The sequence below is a fragment of the Acartia tonsa genome, chromosome 2, assembly GCF_053477335.1.
Source record: "Acartia tonsa isolate MP-2025a chromosome 2, ASM5347733v1, whole genome shotgun sequence".
NCBI classification, from domain to species: Eukaryota; Metazoa; Arthropoda; class Copepoda; order Calanoida; family Acartiidae; genus Acartia; species Acartia tonsa.
In genome coordinates this window covers 19,088,949-19,110,615 of record NC_137261.1, presented here as the reverse complement: position 1 = coordinate 19,110,615, position 21,667 = coordinate 19,088,949, and the positions used below count along the sequence as shown (strand labels likewise).

General features: G+C 31.1%; 2 protein-coding genes across 4 annotated transcripts in view; one reads left to right on the top strand and one right to left on the bottom strand.

Annotated features, from left to right (window-relative positions):
- Positions 1-21,667, bottom strand: part of LOC145306209 (uncharacterized) — a 324,616-nt gene that overhangs the window by 107,829 nt on the left and 195,120 nt on the right. The window lies entirely within an intron of this gene.
- The window catches only part of LOC145306165 (A-type potassium channel modulatory protein KCNIP1-like), a 64,349-nt gene that overhangs the window by 6,185 nt on the left and 36,497 nt on the right, over positions 1-21,667 (top strand). The window contains exons 3-5 of the mRNA XM_080148154.1: positions 2,867-2,909; positions 20,390-20,483; positions 21,144-21,216. Coding sequence (XP_080004280.1) covers positions 2,867-2,909; positions 20,390-20,483; positions 21,144-21,216 — 210 coding nt within the window. The remainder of the gene's footprint in view (positions 1-2,866; positions 2,910-20,389; positions 20,484-21,143; positions 21,217-21,667) is intronic.

The window sequence follows — 21,667 nt, the reverse complement described above, 5'->3', positions numbered from 1 at the left end:
AAATACAATATTTCTCATTTATTTTAATGTTATCGAATTTTATTTTCATAAGCAGAAATTTTCTCTTTAACTTCTATTATCAACAGCAAAGCTTCTTTACAAAGTCTCTCTCTAAAAGTTAACCAACCAAAATATCCTTGTTTATTGACGGATTTTTATATTTAAAAATATATATAAGACTAGCGGCTTCGCCCCTAATCTCTAGGGGCTTTGCCCCAAGAGATATAATTACTTCTATTATTATATACCCGGCGGAAAAAAATGCGAATGAATCGCAAATTTTCGCGAATTCGCAAAATTTGTAGTTAAGAGTAGAATCCGATCGGTTCAGTGGTCATCGAGATCTTAAGGGACGGACGGACAGACAGACATCAAGCTACTTTGTATTATAGATATATGAATATGACAATCAGGGACCAGGGAGTGTGATTCAGACAAACAATTCCAAGTCAAAATTTCCCCACTATCCTCTTCCTTTATTTCTCCCCTTTCTTACCCACTTCCCTTTAGCTACATAAGCTCCCGTTTCTTGGACATAAATGTTAACACAATAAAATAAAATTCAGTTTAAAACTCTCAGTCGAAATGAACGTTCGGTGTACCGGACTTATGGATATGTCATAGATATAGAGTAGCTACGCTACTAATTTAAAATTATTATGGCTGCCGTAAGGTGGTGGGGGTGGGGGCATATAAGAGGTTCATAAAAAAGTAAGGAATCCTGCCAAAAGAATTCTGTGAAAAGTGTAATTGGATAAACTTTATTCTAAATGCATTTTTATTCCACCAACAATTTATTCTTTGTTTGCAAAAAAGGAAATATTTATTCTATCTTTTAAGTTATTTGATATTTCTCATCCGAATAGATGCATTAAAGAAGTAGGCGCAGCCACTAGAATACTGTGTAAAGCTAGTTATGGGCTGATCCTGATATAAAAGTAACATGATGTCTGTCATTCTGCTGAACCTGTATGGTTTTGCTTTAAAGGGAAGCTTTTTAAAGGTCCAAGAATAGTGAGCTATAGTGTGTGTGTGTGTAGCCATTGTTTCTTAGTGTTTGGACCTAAGTAGTCATGGAGAAGGACGAGACACTTTTGTATAGCCACTAGGGCTATCAAGCTCCACGCTCAAGTACATTATGCCTTGACCCGCTGTCTCAAGGGAGCTACTCTTTATTACCTCACCCTCGCCGAGTATGGCAGGTGTCCCAAATTAAGTCACCGTAATGAATGACGTTTTCCGCAGAGGAGCTTGGGATAAGGGTTGTACAGATATTATGTACGTGACTATTAAGTATCCAAACCACTCAATAATCTCCCTTCTTACACAACCAGGGGAAGTTGCGTGAACGTATTCAATTGAGAAATTCGAGTTGCCCCACGGGGACTTGAACTCGAACTCTCATCATCGTAACCCAGTGTGTTACCACTGAGCTACGACGCCCCTATATAGTGAGCTATATGTATGATTTTGTGGCTTAAAACAAGGTTGACAACATCTATAAGTATCGAAGCAAAAAAAAATCATGGATAACGGACAAGGTGATTTACAGAGCTATTTAGGTAATCATAAGTTGATATTTTCCCAAATTTGTATAGTTAATTTTTGGTTGGAATTCTAAAGATAATAAAAGTATTTTGTTGTGAAAAAATACAGCGCCTCAGCCTAAAAATCCAAACCTGTTTGTGTGCAAAAAATAAATTCCGAAAAAATGGATTGTCTGGAAACAGTTTTAGACACCTATCTGAATTTTTAAGTTATAATATGACGTTTTCACTAAGGCTTACACTCGGCTGACGCGCAGCTGCCGAGCCTTGAAAAAAAACTGATATAGTGTGTGTGGAGAATTGTTTTTCTCTTATCCCAACATAAATTTTTATTATCTCAAAAACAATTTTTCTCATTTTCCCATTTCATTCCTTTAAGACTATTATTTTTCATTTATTTAACCATTAATCTCTTTTATTACTTTATATATCTCAAGCAACGGATTCGCCCCTAGAGGCATCTAGGGGCCCTTGGGTTCGGGGAAAGTCGAAACCCCTCTTTCAATCTCAGTTTTTTAAAGAAAAAGTTTAAAAATTTTTTTTTAGGGGGGTTTATTATTTTCTAGGAGTGATTTCTCCTGGGGTGTTGGTGTTACTCTCCCCCACAATTGTTATAAACCATACCAGGTCCTATGAGAAGCTAGCATATATAGGAGAACCATATCAGTTCGGTGGTTAGTGAGATCCCTTGGTACCCACAGACACATGTAGAATGTAGATCCTGTTGCTTTATTATAAGGATAGGAAATCTATCTGTCCATCCATCCATTACTATATCCATCTGTATGTCTATTGTTTTGAATTATTAGGGGCACATATCGAAACTTTACCTTTAATTTAAGTTTTAAACGAAAAACGTGTCTTTTTTGTGGAGGGGGGGATGATTGTCATACTTCTTCGATTTAACTATACAGACATACTATCAGACATCCTGTTACTTTAAAGGATTGAGATTATTGCCAATTTTGTACAAATGATCAAGTTTCCATTTGACAAACATATTTCCATCTTTCTATATCAAAATATTATCTATACTTTTTTACTTAAGTTCATGTTTGACATTATCAGTTGCGTAGTTATTGTACAACCGAGTAAACTGTATGTCTGTATATTAATAAGATATGCATTTAATTTCTTTTCCTTGTTATTGCATGATCATAAATGATCATAAAAATAAACAAAATATGCTTTCAAATATCATACATTTAGCCGTAAGTTCATGAACAAGGAGAAAGGAAGGTAAAAAAGGACAGACTGACAGATCATATAACTTTACTGTTTAATGTTTTTTTTGTATGTATTAATTATGATTTATTTAGGTCCCTGTCCGTAGAAGGGGGCCTGGCCAAGGATGACGTACAGGTTAGTATCCTTACTAGAAAGCAACAGGATGTCTAGCTGTACCTAAGTATATCGCTACCGCTGGACCGATATGGTTCTCCTGTTCTTGGTAGCTTCTTATTGGTATTGGGAAGGTTTTTAAGTAACTCCATCTAGCATGGAAAAAATATTAATTTGGTAAAAAGCTAAAATTAACATAGATTAAAAAAATATATTTTACGTGCTTTTAGAGGCCTATAAATGGCGTAGCCGCTAGTCTAGTACATAGTAGAGTCGTGCACTTAAGTATTTGTGCAAAATATTTTGTCTTTAAATTTCACAATCTAAGCGGTTATTATTTTTACAAATAATTACATTGATAAAAGGTAATTAAATATAATTGTCTAAAATTTAAATTAATATTATAATTTTTAATAGATTTATCACAAATTTAACTCAAAACAAATAAGTATCCAAGGATTAAGGGAAGCATAGGGGCGGTAATATTGCCTTTAAGATGGTATCATACAATATAATAAAGATCCTTTTGACCTGCAGAAAATTTTGAGGCAAGGATACGGCATAAAAAATAGTTATATCATAAAAATATTCTTGGTTGGCACACTCAATCCATCTTGTTAATCAGAGAATATTCTCAACTCGTTGGAAAACATTTTCATACAGTTAGACTTCAACAAAGCGTTTGATGATTATATCAAATATTATTATTTTAAGATTAAAGAAACATTTTATTGCATTAACTTAGGGTCTGTACGTCCGTCTGACTGTCCGTAGCTATGGATTAGTTTTTTGCGTTATTAGACATGTTAAAATTGTCCTATCTATTTCAAACTTTGGATGATAATTCCTGTAACAATAAGGTAAGATTTAGAAAACCCAGAAACTCTATGATCGTTACTAGAAAGTCCGTTCGTCTATTTGAAACATGCTGAGTTTCAACTTTCTTGACAACAATTTTCTGCTTTAAAAAGTAATATATATATGACATATTAATTATAATTGTTAAAAATCAATTCTCTATATGTAAGTGCATCTGTCAGACTGTAATTACTAACCCTTCAAAATAAATCTCTGTAAAAAAAATCACAGGTTACCTTAAAGAAATCCTTAATTTCTGTATTACATATTTTGTTTATAATTTTAAATAGTTTTGTTACAATTGGATATAATCGTTCTTGTTTCAAAATTTGAACTATCAGATATTACCATCCTCTTTGATATAATACCTTGATAGAATTACAGGCCTCATAGAGTCCAGGATTATATTTTATACTATATTGTTTTTATCATAATTTTGTATTGTGTATCCAAAACTAAACTATTTACTATGTGAGGGCAGATCTATCCTCTTCTCGATAGATTTATTTTACCACGAGCGCATGGACATCTAGTGTAATAGTTAGAAGGAGCGTAGCAATTCTTAGATACAGGTCTATCCGCCATATACTCAACTCACAGCCACTTATTACCTTTTATTCTAAATACTCTGAAACCCTTATAATAGTAAAATAACAGGATCTGTGTGTGTCTGTCTGTCTGTGTGTACCGAAGATTCTGACTAACCAATGAACCAATATGGTTCTCCTTTGCAGGGTATCTTCTTATAGGTCTTGAAAAGGTATATAACTATTATTGGGGAGGGTACCACCACCCTCCCAAGAGAAATCGCCTTTAGAAAAATATACCCTGCCAAAACTTTTTTTATATCTTTTTTTTTCAAAGCTACACTTGAAAGCAGGGGTCCACAATCCCCTCCCCCCCCCCCACACCACATCAAGGGCCTCTAGAGGCGTAGCCGCATGTAGAAAATAAAGTAAAAAAGTTTTGGTTATGGATTATTAACTTTCAGAATAGGTATTTTCCTCAATAAATGTAAATCAGAATAGTTATTATTAGAGCATATAACCAATCTATTTTACCTAGCTGTCATGGTTAAGTGGTCTTATATAAGAATAGACCTGGGTAATCAGCATTTTTTTATAATATTGTTACAATACGTATTTTTAGTAAAAAAAAGGGGATCATACCTTTAGTAGTACAGCTATAAAAAGCTTACAATGTTAAAAAATAATCTCATGATTACAATAAAAGTAATAATAAATTACATTCTTACTTAAAACAAACATTGTTCAATATATTAAACCCTAGCGGCCAGGGGCGTCCAAGCTTTTTATTTTGGGGGGGGTAAACAATTTTTAGGGGGGGGGGTAATTCGTGTTTGGGGGGGGGGGGGTAAAATGGCGCGCGAAACGCGCCGCAAATTTTTTTTTACCCCCCCCCATAATTTTTACCCCCCCTGAAATCTGTTGGCAGGGGTAAATTTAGTCTACCCCCCCCAAAATTGTTTGGGGGGGGGGGGTAATCGCCCCATTACCCCCCCCCCCCCTTGGACGCCTCTGCTAGCGGCTTCGCCCCTAGCCTCTAGGGACTTTGCCCCAAGAGGTAATTTAAAAAAAAATAAGTATTTCTGGTGCTGACATTTTTTGTAAAGTAACTGACTCAAAACCATTTTTTTTGGGGGGGGGGGGATTTTCATTTTTTGGGGGGTTTGGGGTGTCCCACCCCCAAATAAAGTAGCTTAAAACCACCACAGGACCAGTAGGTATATTCCCTGAGTAGAGCCCATTCGGTATAGCGATTACCGAGATCTTAAGCTTCAGACAGACGGACAGACATCAAGCTACTTTGTATTATAGATGATGTAAGTTGGATTAATAAAGAACGTGGCTTCGAAAAAAACGACTACACCAAAGAAAATATACTTATAAAGTTTCATTTTCAAGTAAAAGTTAATTTAAATAGGAAAGACTCAAAGATGCATGTTCCCTCTCTAAAAAAAAGGTCCAAGAGCATAGGAATGAAGCTACTTGTGATATTAAAAGCATTAACTAAGGTTGTAATTTTGTACATTGTACTCCTGCATTAGTAAATATCATTAGTTTGTTTAATGTATTTTAGTTTATTTATGGTAAACAAGAACAATAATGTTCTCTAGTAAAGTTATACCTATCCATCTATGGGGTATACTTATTTGTTCTAAGTAAGTAAACCTTCTACTTTTATATACCATTTATTTCTAAGTGTAATGATAGCCTTCTCATAGACTAAGTACTATGTAAAGAGCATATCGTTTTGACATATTTATGGATAAGTATATGTTGTAAGGCGGGGTAGTTGTTATACACCTTTTGTATATTATTTTAGTATCGTAGCTACTCTGGAAAAATATAATTCTTTTGTGGTCCGACAGTTCTATACTTAATCATCGTTATGTAAATGTTTTCTTTGTCACTTTGAATTTGATCAAATGATTTTTATGTTCAAATTGCTGATAATTAACGACATTTTTCGTCTGCTAGCAAATTGTTTTCTGTTACTTGGCTGCGTTAATATTCCCGACACTATTGGTTGATTTTCAAAGACCCAATTGAGTGTCTGCACAAGGTCCTTTGGATGGGAAAATACAGTTATTTAACCTATTCCCCCTCTAGTGTTTTACTGCTATGTCGATTGTAACGCTTTTGCTTACAAACAGAATAACTCATTATATCATCCAAAACTATCCGAATCGTCTTTAATATCCCTACCTGATATTTTCCATTACTTAGCTTACAATAATAATATTGTATTATCTTGATTATTATCAATAAATAATGAATATTGCATAAAGAATATTAGTAGCGATTCTACTCTTTTATAAGGGTAACATTACTAGTCAAATGTACAAATCTCTATATAAATAATCGAATTATAAGTTTTTCAGCAAACCAGATTAAACCATAAATTCAACTTTGACAACGGATTTATTATTACTTGTATCCTACACCATATTATCATCTACTCTAATAAAGTGGAACTTGTCTCTGACTAAAATAACGATCCACTACTTCTACCCCATCCCCTCCCCTCCTACTCAGTGAACGAACTGGCCAATAAATGATATCCATGTTAGCAAACTAAATTGACGAAAATTTTTCGTCTTTCATAATATCCACGTATATTCTATATCCGTTGCTATGACTTACCTACAAACAGACCAACCGACAAATGCATCTTGTAGAATGGCCTCGAAATAAAGAAGTGAGAAATAAATTGGTTGAGCTTATACATCTCTCGGATGCAGTTCTTAAAGTTTCCATCTTGCAAATAAATTATCCTCAAGTAAACAACGAGATAAAAAATTCAGGGTTAAAATGGATATTGCCTTGCATGTTTTCACATATTTTTCAATTGTTGATTTTGATTAAATTTAACTTGATAAAGTTGATACAAGGGTGAGCCCATGATTTTAACTGTAAGTTTAAAGGGGCCAATAATCCCCCCATCTTTAACTTGGGGGTATTTAGATTAATACAATAACAGCAAGCAAGCCAAAAAAAGTAAAATCTAAGGAATTAATAAGAGATAGGCCAATAATAATAATAATGTTCCGTAAAAAATCTTGGAACGCAATATCCCCAAAATCCCGGAAAATATCTTGATAAAAAAGATGAAATGCATCTACTCTGTCTATTTATACTTTCCATTTAATTTTGTAACAAGTACAAGTAGCAAAAAAGTAACCAATTTTTCTATATCAATTGATAAACAAATCTCTTATTGATCAATATTTAGTATTTAAAAAGAAAAAAGTACCAAAATAAAATACATCAAAAAAATCAACTTTGAAAATATCTTTGAGAACAAAATGTAAACTGGAAATTTAAAGCAACTGTAAAAAAAAGTGACCAAGAAGCGCAGAATTCCCTACAAATGCCGCGCAACCCAATATAAATTCTCACCCAATAATTCATTCAGAAGAAATTTTGAAAGGAATATTTTTGAAGAAATTTCAATTTAGGCTAAAAATAATTTAACACTATAATTTTCAAAAACTAACCTTAATCCAAACCATACATGAATGCCCTTTTCTTTTTTAACATATTAGTTTATTGTCATATGCTGTGCATTAACATTTAACTCTAATAGGCTTGTTTGCTTTTACCAGCTTACACAGATTAGCTGAATTCAAAGCTAAAATTTAATGCATATTCCCAGCACATTCTATTTCATTTCTCTTTTTACAAAGGTTGCAAAACTATTCTTAGATTATGCCTTGTCTGTCTTTCTGTTTGCAGTATTCATTTTCACAGTCACATAATATTCCATAATTATATGTAGTATTATTTTCTTCATTTCCCTTTAAAGTTGATAATTTCCTTGCTTTAAAAGAAGAAGCTTTTCTCCGTTTCAATAAAATAATTTTATAAAATTTACTTTACTTTTGGAATATTGATTACTTGAATGATTAAGCATAATGTTACCAGAAAAAAACATCAATGATCATCTATGATCAAGTTTAAAAATGTATTAGGCATCATGTATTTAAGCAATTCTAGGAAAGAATAATACAGAATTTTGTTCATACCACGAAATAATGTTGAATTTTAATACAAAGTTATACTTATTTGTGATCTGTGTTGCTTTTATGGGCTTTGTCATCCTTTTCTTAAATCCATTGTAAGTTCTCTTTGTTCCTCTGTGTGTATGTAATAGTATACTAGTGTATAATAAAAGTAGTAATCCGCATATAATCCCTATCTGGATTTAGAACAGTGGATTTAATAAATCCTATTTGGTTACCACAATTTGCTTCCTCTGAGCAAGATGTTAATACAAACACTTTAATAATTAGTATATGTTTAATATTCATCATTATAAAAAAAAACTAGTTTTTAGAGCTATTTAATTTTAGTATCCCTTCATTTAAATATGCTTTGAGTTTTATTCATAGATTTACATAAATATCTAAATGTTCTCAATAAATTGCTATATAAACTTGCCCAATCTAAGGAGATAAAGTTTACTTATTTCACATAGATATAAAGTAATTTGTTAAGAAACTCAAACTCCAAGGCTATAGCCTAAGAAATGCGGCCCAATATTGCTTTCATTACTTTCAAATTCTTATAAAATGCTTACATTGCATAATTAACCCCAGTTTTTAGTTTTGTTTTAAAGTTCAAATGTACATTTTGTATAAATTTGTAAATTAAATTTATCTCAATTTTGTTGTCGCCTTAACCCAGGATTTAGGAACATCATAAAACAAATCTGGTTGATTGATTAAAATTGCTTCCAGCCAAATTTCTGATGTGTAGTACTGCCAGAGGATAGCAAAGTTATTCCTTCATAATAATATTTTTATAAATTTTTTTTTAAGCGTAGCTTTCTATAACTAGTGTTTGTCTGCCCGTCCTTCCGTAACAGTTAGCACTTTTCGTTAATTTAGACATGTTAGAATTGATAACATTGTATGATAATTCTTTTAACAGTTAGATATAATTTAAATATAAAATAATTTAAAATAAAAGACTTTGGAGAATGAATGAAATTGATTTACCATACATTGTTCTGTTACTGACTCAGTGCATTAATTCCAAAAGATTAATTCTATATCTGAACCTACTTTTTAATGTTTACCAAAGAACTACAGGTTTATGTTAGTCCTACAGGTTGTAACCAGGAATACAGGATTAGGTAAATGAACGATGAATACATTTTGCCCCTTGAAATTTCAAGATATTGTTCATAGTTTTGTCTGGACTACTTAAATTAGACTACAGCGTGAGAATGATTTATTTTTTATTGGCCTTACCTTTTATCCTATAGGGTGCAGAACATGGTGTCAATGCATTAAGACTTTATAATTGCATCAAAACATCAATAAACGAAATATGACACTACACATTAACAAACAAACAAAAATTTTTTTCTAATAATAACTTAATTTAAGAAAGAGAATTTGGACGTTTAATTTTTATTTCTGCTTATTTAGTAATTATGAACCTTCATGAATTTAGTTTTATTAATATTGATAAAAAATTAAATTTTTTTTCAGTTTTCATACCATATGAAGGTTACTGTATATATGATCTTAGGTAGGGAAATTGTGATTAAATGAATCTACAATCTTTATTTATTTATAGAATTTCATATCTTCTAAGAGCAAAACATCCCCTTTAAAAATAAGAAGGAAAAATAGTTTATCTTCTATTGTCATTTTCCTATGGCCCTGTCAGGATGCATAATTTATGTGCACATAATGGTAGATACTTAAAGAGTGTTCTATGATCTTTAATTCTGTTCTATTACAGTATAATTCAGCTCACACAAGGTTTGTAATGTAATGTGATAATTTGAAATAATTAATCAAAGGAACAGCCTTAGAAATAGAAGCATACAATATGTTTAAAAGCATAAACAAGCAAACAAACATGTTTACTTACCATTCAAAATACCAAATGAAGGTGTATATTTTCTTTACTGGCAAGATTAAAAACTATATTTACAATTTTGGATTATATCTTTTCAATTTTTTCTTATATTATCATACAAATATTGCGCCAAAAATACATTATATATTGAAAATAATAAAGAAGTTAATTGAATAAGAAATATTTATGTATGATTAAGCAATCTTTTTCCCTTTGTTATTCATTTCTCTTAAAAAAGAATAATACACATATATTATTCAAAGGCTAGAAATAAAAGTAAAACCCTTCTTTACATTATAGAGTATCATCTATCAAAGATTTTTTAAAAGTCTCTTTATAGTGGTCAAAATGATGAGCAAATGTAGGCATTACATGAAATATTTTTTTTCGACAACATAATAATTGTTGAAAAATACCCTTTTAAACATCACAAGCTTGATCTGAAATGTGCAAATACCAATTCAGATTTCATTAAGAGCCAGTGAATTTCTACAGTTTGATTTTCTTTGTAGGATGGACAGAGAAAAAGATAGGATTCAGGAAGAAGACAAAAAGTTAACCTTTAACCCATTTTTTATTTGTAGAAAGAACAATGACAAAGCAAATCTAATTACATTAATTGTCTCAAAAAATGCTTTTATTGAGTTAACAAATTTTGATCTAAATTAAAAAACAAAGATAAAAGACTTAAGAAAAAGGATTTTACTATCTAAACTAAATATCATTAGAAGCAAGTAAATTATTAATATTAACTGATAATTATATAAATAGTTAATTAGTGTTCATTGGATTCTTGGATGCGATCATAATAAAACAAAAGATTTTTTATATGCTGACTTATGGAATGTAAAATTCTTTTATTGGATCAATTGTATATTTTATTAGAGATAAAATATATATCACTTCCAGGAGAAAAGATTCTAAAAACTCCATTCTATTCTTGTTGATTTCTTTCAGATGATGCAGTTTTAAAGCGTTGTATTCCACCATTCTAGAAAAAAAATGAGGGGTGGGGGTTAACGAACATGAGCAATTTTTATAGTTATGTTTATTAGATTAACAAAAAGAAAAATTGAATATTTGTTTTCAATGAAGGATTTTTTAATAAAATTTTTAGTGTTATTAGTAGAATATTTTATTGGCTGTGTTAAAAGGTTGTTTTCAAGTAAATAAATTTTTAAAACCAAACTGAAAGCACAATATTCTACCACAAAAAAAGCATCATACACCCCTTTACAAATATTGTATATTCTCTAAAAGGTGCTATTATTTTCAAAGATATTCAAAAACATCTTTACTAAGTTTAATGTATTTTTTTTTAAAGAGAACAAGGATGTAAAATAATTTTTTTCTGTATTACTTCTGGTTGTATCAGAAAATCGGAAAACTAAGTTTATTCTGAATCACCCTGTATAGTTTGTTAAATCATTTCTTTGTTTTTAAACAAACTTTTCCAACAAAGCCAAGTGAACTAATGGAAGAAGCAAGACAGTTTTGTCCATGAGTTTCGCAGCTAATACAAGTTAATAATAATTTAACTTGTTAAGATTGTATGATTAAAAACATGAATATTGTCAATAAAGCAAAAAATAGAACATCTTAACTATATTATAATCAGCATAATACAATTTTGTGTCTTCAAAATATTTGTGATAAGTAAGGAACACTAATTTTAACTATGGTGAACTGGCATACAAACCACAACACTTCTCTTATGGAGCAGCTGAGCTCTATTTTATAATAAATAATAATGAAGGGAAAATAAAACTTTTAATTTCCTTGACATAACTTGTGTTGAACAAACTATAATCCCAAGAATCAACCACTAGGATTATAACAGAGACATGGATATAGAATCTTAACTAGAGTTGAACCAACTATAATCCCAAGAATCAACCACTAGGATTATAAGATAGACATGGATATAGAAACATAACTTGTGATGAACAAACTATAATCCCAAGAATCAACCACTAGGATTATAACAGAGACATGGATATAGAATCATAACTAGAGTTGAACAAACTATAATCCCAAGAATCAACCTCTAGGATTATAACAGAGACATAGATATAGAAACATAACTAGAGTTGAACAAACTATAATCCCAAGAATTAACCTCTAGAATTATAACAAAGTCATATATATAGAAACATAACTAGAGATGAACAAACTATAATCTAAAGATTCAACCACTAGGATTATAACAGAGACATGGAGATATAGAAACATAACTAGAGTCGAAAAAAATATAATCCCAAGAATCAACCACTAGGAATATAACAGAGACATGGATATAGAAACATAACTAGAGTTAAACAAACTATAATCCCAAGATTCAACCACTAGGAATATAACAGAGACATGGAGATCTGGAAACATAACTTGAGTTGAAAAAACTATAATCCCAAGAATCAACCACTATGATTATAAAAGAGACTTGGAGATATAGAAACATAACTAGAGTTGAACAAACTATAATCCCAAGAATCAACCACTAGAATTATAACAGAGATATGGATATAGAAATAAAACTAGAGTTAAACAAACTATAATCCCAAGAATCAACCTCTAGGATTATAACAGAGACATGGATATAGAAACAAAACTAGAGTTGAAAACTATAATCCCAAGAATCAACCACTAGGATTATAACAGAGACATGGAGATATAGAAACATAACTAGAGTTGAACAAACTATAATCCCAAGATTCAACCTCTAGGATTATAACAGAGACATGGATATAGAAACAAAACTAGAGCTGAACAAACTATAATCCCAAGAATCAACCTCTAGGATTATAACAGAGACATGGATATAAAAACATAACAAGAGTTGAACAAACTATAATCCCAAGAATCAACCTCTAGAATTATAACAGAGACATGGATATAGAAACAAAAATAGAGTTGAACAAAATATAATCCCAAAAATCAACCACTAGAATTATAACAGAGACATGGATATAGAAACAAAACTAGAGTTGAACAAACTATAATCCCAAGAATCAACCTCTAGGATTATAACAAAGAGATGGATATAGAAACAAAACTAGAGTTGAACAAACTATAATCCCAAGAATCAACCACTAGGATTATAACAGAGACATAGATATAAAAACATAACTAGAGTTGAACATTCCATAATCCCAAGAATCAACAACCAGGAATTAAATGGACAGGGAAACATTTTATGTTGTTATTCCTATAGGATTATTATTATGATCAATATTTTTTTTGTTATTGCTGCACTACCTGTGCAGTGGACAATATTGTTTTTGTTACTGCTGTGATACTTATGGACATAATATACCTCGTCGTAAATAATGATATTATTCCCATAGAACCCTGGAATACTTTTAATACGCAAAACACAATCAGCAAAACGACAAATCACGAATTTGTATATTTAATTGGGAACTAGGGAAAGGTAGACGGTGTATAAAACTTTTTTACACTCAAATACTAGCAATCTGCTAAAGGCAGAATCAAACATTTAAGACTGAACTGAATAAAAGCAAAAATGCATCATCCTTAGTCGTAAGGACGTCCTTGTGGGGGAGGGGGTAAAGGGGTCATTTAAAGAGGTGTTTAACCCTCCCCCACCTTAAAGAAAACTTTTAAAACTCTCACCCCCCCCACCCACTTCTTAAAAAGAAATGCTTGGACGCCCTTGGTATAAATATTTTTTTTAAGGAGATAATTATTCATTGATTAGTGATATAGAATAGATTAATTTTAAATTTAGCTTTCATTACCATAACCTGCCTCCCTGCAAGAAATATGTTACATGGATAACTAGTTGAAAATAATAATTGTAATTGTAGTTTTGATGACTTTGCTAAATGTATAAAAAACAAGGATGACAACATCCATAAAAGCGAAGCACTGAAACGGTAGGACAAACGGACATTAACACTTGTATAGTATCTGAACTGAAAAATCGGAACATAAATGTATAAATGTCGAATCAACATTGTAGGTAAATTTGTTGAAAAACTGCTTAAAAACAGGATAATGTTTATGGACATACTTACACTTTTGGACTTGATTATAGAGTTGCTTCGCTTATAATATTGTTCTTTGTTGTCCCAGGAATCAATATACCAAAAATCAGATCAAACGGATAATTAAAACACTTGAAAATTTGTTGTTAAAAAAGTAGAAAAATCAACATGTTTAAAATGGACGTACGGACATTCTGGTAATGATTATAGAGTTGCTACGCTTTCTAAATCGTACCCAACTACTACAGGAATCATCATGCAAAGTTTGAAATCGATAGGACAATTCTAACATGCCAAAATTAACGAATAAAAGCTATCTATCTCGGACGGACGGACGTACGGACGGACGGACGGACCAACCCTAATTATAGAAAAGCTTCGCTTTTAAAAACTAGGACAAATATATCTATAAGTAGCACCACAAAAAATAATGATAGATTTAAATTTTGTCACTTGATTGACAATAATTTTTACTACACATTTCCCTATGCTATGAAGCAGCATTAGTTATATTGTAAATTCTGAAACTGGCACCCGAAGTAACTTAATTTCGCATTAACTAATTTATTTAAACTTGTTGGTAAGGTATTATTGAATGAAATTTATTATTGAAAGCACTTTTGTAGATGATCTTGGCAATTTACACTTTATAGTTTTAAAGTATAGATGATGCTTCTTGTAAAGAAGTAGTTTTAAAACCAAAAAATGTATTTATAGTAAAATTCTATCATTTTTTTATATTAAGTTTTTTTTGTTAAAATCTTCTTAACAACTAGACCGATTTAATTCTTTAGTTTAGATAATTTTTACATAAGTCCCGGTATGGTTTTAGGATATTTATTTTCAAATTTAGGTTTTGTGATGGGTTTAAGCTATTAACTGGTCTCACTCTACTTTATGCTTGGGACACAGTTTCTATGAAAGAATATGTTATCTTTGTTGAATATAGAAATTTTTCTTCGTCCAAACTGTCTAAATTAAAGATAATTAAAGTCCCTCCACAGATTATGACGTCATACGATAACACAACCAATGAGGGGCCAGCAGAAATTTTACCATTGGTAAATTACAGTGTATACTGGCCTCTCATTGGCTATACTATCGTATGACGTCATAATCTGTGGAGGGACTTTAATCATCTTCTCTAAATTTAGTTGACTAAAAATTATTACAATTTACATTTCTTAACTTTTACTAACTTAGTTTATTCTTAGTTTGCTTCCTATTCTACCCTATTAACTATTGAATGATGAACCAGATTGTTGACATGCAATAATATTGGTTTGTGTTGACTACATAGCACTTCATAGCTTATACATTATCGACATGTTGTAAACAAAATTTTTCCTGATAATTTCGTCGACATTACAGCCTAAATCAAACAATTCTAAATGAGGATTTTATATACCAAGTAACGCTATTCTAATTCTTAACCCTAGTTCTATGTTGATATAACGATAGCACTACAGTCTAACATATTATACTCTAGGGAGAAACTTGTTATACCAAACACGTCATACAAAATTAACTTTGACAAAACATTTCTCTCAACCTAAAATTTAGAGTTTCCGTCAAAAAGAAAATTTATGAAAAAATGATATTAGGGCAAAAAGATTAAAAGCTCTTAATGAAATACAAGGATGGTTATATCCAACAGCACCACAATTGTATTTAGAAGGGAAAATTACCATGCAAGGGGGGAAATATTTTTTTTCGGGGATCTTAAGGGACAAGACATTGGACGATGTACTGATGTACTCTCCCAATTACGATTAAGTATTAAAATAATTTAAAATTATCGAAAGAATAGTTTGGAAACTGCAAGATTGAATAAAAAAAAATCAACATTTTTTTTATCAAAAGTATGAAAAGTTCAAACCAACAATTATGAGACATCGTGTCAAACTTTGAGGACCTGTTTACAGTCCAATTTTCCCGTCATCTCTGCCTTTTTTGCTCTTTGGGGATTTCTTAAATAAAACATTACTTTAAAAAAATAAGAAAAAGATTATATATATTAAACAAGAAATGTCATTACGAGTGTGTTATTATTAACACTTGCATGTTTACTATAACATTGTATAAGGGCTTTACAGTCGCCAACAAGCCGCGCTGAAATCTATGCCATTTAACTAAACTAATATTTGTTTATAAATGAAATATTATAATATCTACGCTGTAGATGGTATGATCCTCAATAACTAGAGTATTTTAGATAAATGCATCTCTTAACCAAATGGCTAAACTTCTGCAGACAACCAACTCTTTGGTTGTTCGACCTTTGTCTGGAATCCTGAACTATGCATATTAGTTTTGCACCCTATTTAGGCCGAGAAAATCCCCGAATTATAATTATATATGTCGCGGATCTGACATAGCAGCAGTAAGGACCACCTTTAAGTCTTAATTTTTGACGCAGTGTTGGGCCCAAATTCAAACCCATCACCTAAACGACTACTTCGGCTATTGATCGGCTGGAAAGCGGCATACGACCTTTTGCTAATACTATGTAGCATAGCTCGGCAGCCGTGCGTCAGCAATGTGTAAGTGAAGTCGTTATATCATTACATTCCAATTCAGCTGGATGTCTAAATCTGTTTCTAAACGGATAATCTATCTTTTCGGAATATATTTTTTCCACAAAGGAGGGTTAAAAATTGAGGCTTATGCTTGGCTGAGGCGCAGCTGCCGAGCCCTGCTAATGCTAGTGTAATATGAAAATACAACATACGGAGTTATTAATGATTATGTCGTTACTAACAGCAAGAATGAAAATGACTTAATATTAGATATAAACAGATTAGATATACAGTATTTTATGTTACAACATTGTGTTTACATAAACAAGAGTAGGTAATCAAATAATGACAATGGCCGCAGCGCTCGGCCTCTTGCCTGCTTAACCGCGGGCTCACGGCCCCCAGCCATATAACCTAACTTAACCTAACGTATCAATTGTAAAAAGAAAATAATGGACCCGGAGGGGGAGGGGGGGGGGGGGGCAATAAAAGTTGAGAAGTTAGGGGAAAAAATTCTAAAAGGACAACGCCAATTTTTCTTAGTTCTCTATTCTAAAAATCTATTGTCAATACTAAAGCGAGAACATTGTTTGCTAGTAATAAAATTTATTTATTTTCTTATACTTTTTTTTCTTTTGCACTGGATACATTACATAATTATGCTCATCAATTATATAAAAAACAAGGATTATAACGTCCAATAGTAGCGCAGCTTTTTAAAAAAGACAAATGTAAAGAGAAAATTTAGATTAATGGACGTGAAGGGGATTAGATGAGGGAAGGCTATAGAGGTGAAGGGTAGGCTTCATGAAGGAGAAGTAAAGGGAAGAAAAGTAAATCTGCACTTTACATAATAATCGGGCCACCATATTAGTACAGAACAAACGAACGGCAGGAACTGTTATAGAGTAGCTTAGAGACTGAAAATGTAAAACTAAAAGCACTTTTAGAAATAAGAATTCTCTATTTTTACAAGTCAAACTATTTCAACAAATTCAACCATATTTACACTATTTCAATGGCGAAATAATACTATAAAGAATATTCATAAAAATGTTCAGTAAATAATAAGCTATAGAATTTGACATTTTTTACAGAGTAAAAAGATAATTTATGTTTATGTTGTTGTGTATTGTGTTTAATCGTGCGAAAAAATGAGAAAATAAACATTGCTATATGCCAAGGTAAAAAGATTATTCATATAGTCAAATATTAGAAAGGAATTCACTATAAGGTACACAGAGTAAAGTAATGACATGTTTGTCTGTTTGTCTCAATGCTAGAATAAGTCAGAAAAAATATTATCGAAAAAAAGAAGCGGGGTTAATTTGTTGTCAATAAGCGAAGTTTGGGATTATACTTAGGGATCATTCTACAGGGATAAGACAATGGCCGATTAATTCATTTACATTCCCAATGACGATAAAGAAAATTATCCCCTTTGTAGATTACAATTAGTGGTTGAAATGTTTGGACAACTAAATAATCAAACCAATCAAAAATAAATAAAAGTCCCCAAGGTTGTTAAGCCAACGAATAAAAAAACTTTATTATAAGACTTTGGGGGCTAGTGTAATAAACAGCTTAATGTCCCCTCCCTCCCTGGATTACACCAAAGAATTCCATCTGCAGTTCCTATCCTCCATATTCTTATGGCAGAGACCGGAAGTCTGCAGGCAGCTATATACAAATAATATTAAACAGGCGGCTAATTATATGTTGGCAGGAACAAGGGATGGTTCCTTAACCCCAGCTTTAATGATATTCTGCAATTGTAATATTTTCTGTAAAACATTTTTTCCAGCAGATATTAATCAGTTTCGAAGCCATACTGGAAAATTTTTTCTTTAATAATCAACAAATATATCTAACTACAAGCCCCTTTTTATAAATCAATTTATAGCTGACATGTTCATAATTAATATCTTTTTTTTTTCAAAAATCAATACAAATTTCTAAAGAAGTTGTATCAACTTTTTTTTTATAGCTAGCCGGTTCTTTTAGTAAGTAGTAGATGTAAAATTTTTCATAGAATTCAAATATGCAATCGGTTTTTTTGTAGACCTCTTATTTTTTAAGTAATTTAAGTTTTTAAAAAAAATAATTAAGTCGGTTTTAAGGTACTAAAACGCAACAAAATAAAAGAAGAAAATGGTCAGTAAGAACAAAAATAGTAAGATCTTTAATTTGACACCTTACTTTTAAAATTCTGTTGAGTAATTATTGAAAAAATCTATTTTTTTAACCTCGGTATAATAAAAACTTTAGACCTAAATATTTTCTCAAACAGACATAAAAAACATGGGTTCATATATACCATTAGAATCAGAAAAATATTACGAATCCATTGTAAGCAAAATTGAAAAAAATTTAAAAATTAAAAAATTACAGAAATGGCCAATTATTTTTTTTGTTCAGACAACACTATTGTCTTCCCTTTTTTACCCCCTCTTTACCCCCTTCCCATTTTTATACTCAATTGAAGAATTAAGACGTTGCCTGTACAACATAATATGATATTTTCATATAATTCCTTTTATTGTAGTTTATATACTATATTGTAAACTTTTTTTTTCAATTTTGCTTACAATGGATTCGTAATATTTTTCTGATTCTAATGGTATATATGAACCCATATTTCTTTATTTGTGAAATAATAAAATTAAGTTCAAAGTTTTTATTCTCGTGGGTTTAAAAAAATCGATTTTTTCAATAATTACCTGACAGAATTGAAAAAGTAAGGTGTCAAATTAAAGATCTTACTATTTTTGTTCATACTGACCATTTTCTTTCTTTTTTTTGTTGCATTTTAGTACCTTAAAATCGACTTAATTTTTTTTTTTTAAACTTAAATTACTTAAAAAATAAGAGGTCTACAAAAAAACCGATTGCATATCTGAATTCTATGAAAAATTTTACATCTACTACTTACTAAAAGAACCGGCTAGCTATAAAAAAAATAGTTGATACACCTTCTTTTGAACAAAAATGAAACGGATATTCCATGAATTTCCCTTTCAACTGGTTTAGTTCAAATTTCCAATATTTATATTGACGTTGTTCTACAAACCCAATTTCTGTGCGAATTTTACTGGAAAAATGTCATAGCAATGCCCTGCAGTTTTTAAAGCTTAGCTTCCCTATAATTAGGTTCTGTATTAAAAGCTTACCTTTTTTCAAATTAGGGTCTATACGTCCGTCCGTATGTAACTAAAGCAATTTTCGTTAAAAACGTCCTATCGTTTATAAACGTTAGAAAATGATTCCTTTAATAATTAAGTACGATTTAGAAAGCGTAAGAACTCTATAATCGTTACCAGGAAGTACGTATTTATTATTTTTTTGACAACAATTTTTTCAGAGCATCACTTTTATTAATGTTGTTATCCTTGTCTTAAACGAAACATAATTTGAAATAAAATAGAAGTTCCATTTTATTTTTTGTATTGTAACAAATATAAATTTTTTTTGATATAAATAAAAAAATGGATTTATTTTGTTTTTATGTTCGTTAACCACCGAACCGATACGTTCTCCTTGTTATGGAAGCTTCTCATAGTTTCCAAGATGGTTATAGCCAATTAGAAAAAATATCTAGTAAATATTCTGCGCAACGAATTAAGAGCCATTCACAATAGCAACAAGCAGTCTTATGTTAATACATTTTAAACATTGTAACCTAAATATAATTAAATGTAAGTGAATAACCTTTTTTTCAGGATAAATTTGGAGATGGTATCGATGGAGGTGGCCAGGATACGGAATCTGCAACCTCCAGAAAACATGGAAATTGTATCAGTCAGATTTTATCAGGTTTGTTTTGTTTGGTTCTTTCATGTTGCCATGTAAGTTGTACTTTAATTCTGTTTAAAATATTTTGAAGTGCCGCTACAGGCTAGGGCTTCTATGGCGTAGCCGTTATTCATATATTTAGTAGAAAGATTATTTTGTCTGTCCGTTTAGATCTCGTTAACCAAGGAACCGATTGAATTCTACCTAATTAGGATAGCTTCACTAATAGGTTCCAGAATTGATTTACGCTACTTCATTGTTTAATTTATGTCTTTGAATGGTTTTAGACTACTTTTCTAGACCCTTTTTCCATCTTTTGTCAGGTTTTATTAGTTGAAAATAAAAACGAACAATTAGTAAATAACCTAAAACATATACAAAGTTTGAGAGGTCAGAATCATCCAATCTTTATAGAAACATTTCGAGAATAGTCCCCTGTGTAACATCGCCCCAAATGGCTTTTTATTGGTTATTTTAGGTTAGGTTAGGTTATATTGGGTTAGGTGATTGCCCCACAGGGTTAGGTAATTGGCCCCGCAGGGTGCGATGTGACGAAAGGGACTATACCCAACATTTCTTGATAATAAGTTTCGATCCAGACATTTTAGTTATCTTAATAGACGCACAGACAACAACAAATATGATAGATTTTAAAAGTGGACAACAACTATCTAATTTTAGGATTATGTAAACGAAAACCCCCCGTAGAAGAAAAGAGTCCTGAACAGGTTTTGGAGCTTTTACAACCTTCCAGGTAATAGAAAACTTGCCACTCTGCATCAATCGATTTGTAATATTCTTCATATTATATGGTTCTATATTCATTTCCATATCTCATTTTGACTGTTTGTCAATATAAACCCTACAGTTTTGGTCAAAAACTAATAAAAAATAACCTAATTCATGCTCAAGCAATTACAATGAGAAAACAATATTGAACTTTAAATCTACTTACCTCTCCAGAGTACTATCGCTCGAGACCTAGCCCTTGTGGAGAATTCTTAAGCATTCTATTTATTTTAACCTCGCAAGTAAACTAAAACGTTCCAATTTACATCTTACTATGTCAGTGTCATAACCTTTTCGCGGATGTTAAACTTAAAAAATCATAAATTTGATTCCAGTTATGTTTATTTTTAAAAATCTTTTTAAAATTTTAGTAGAAATTGTTTATAATCTAATTATAATTTAATTATACATGATTA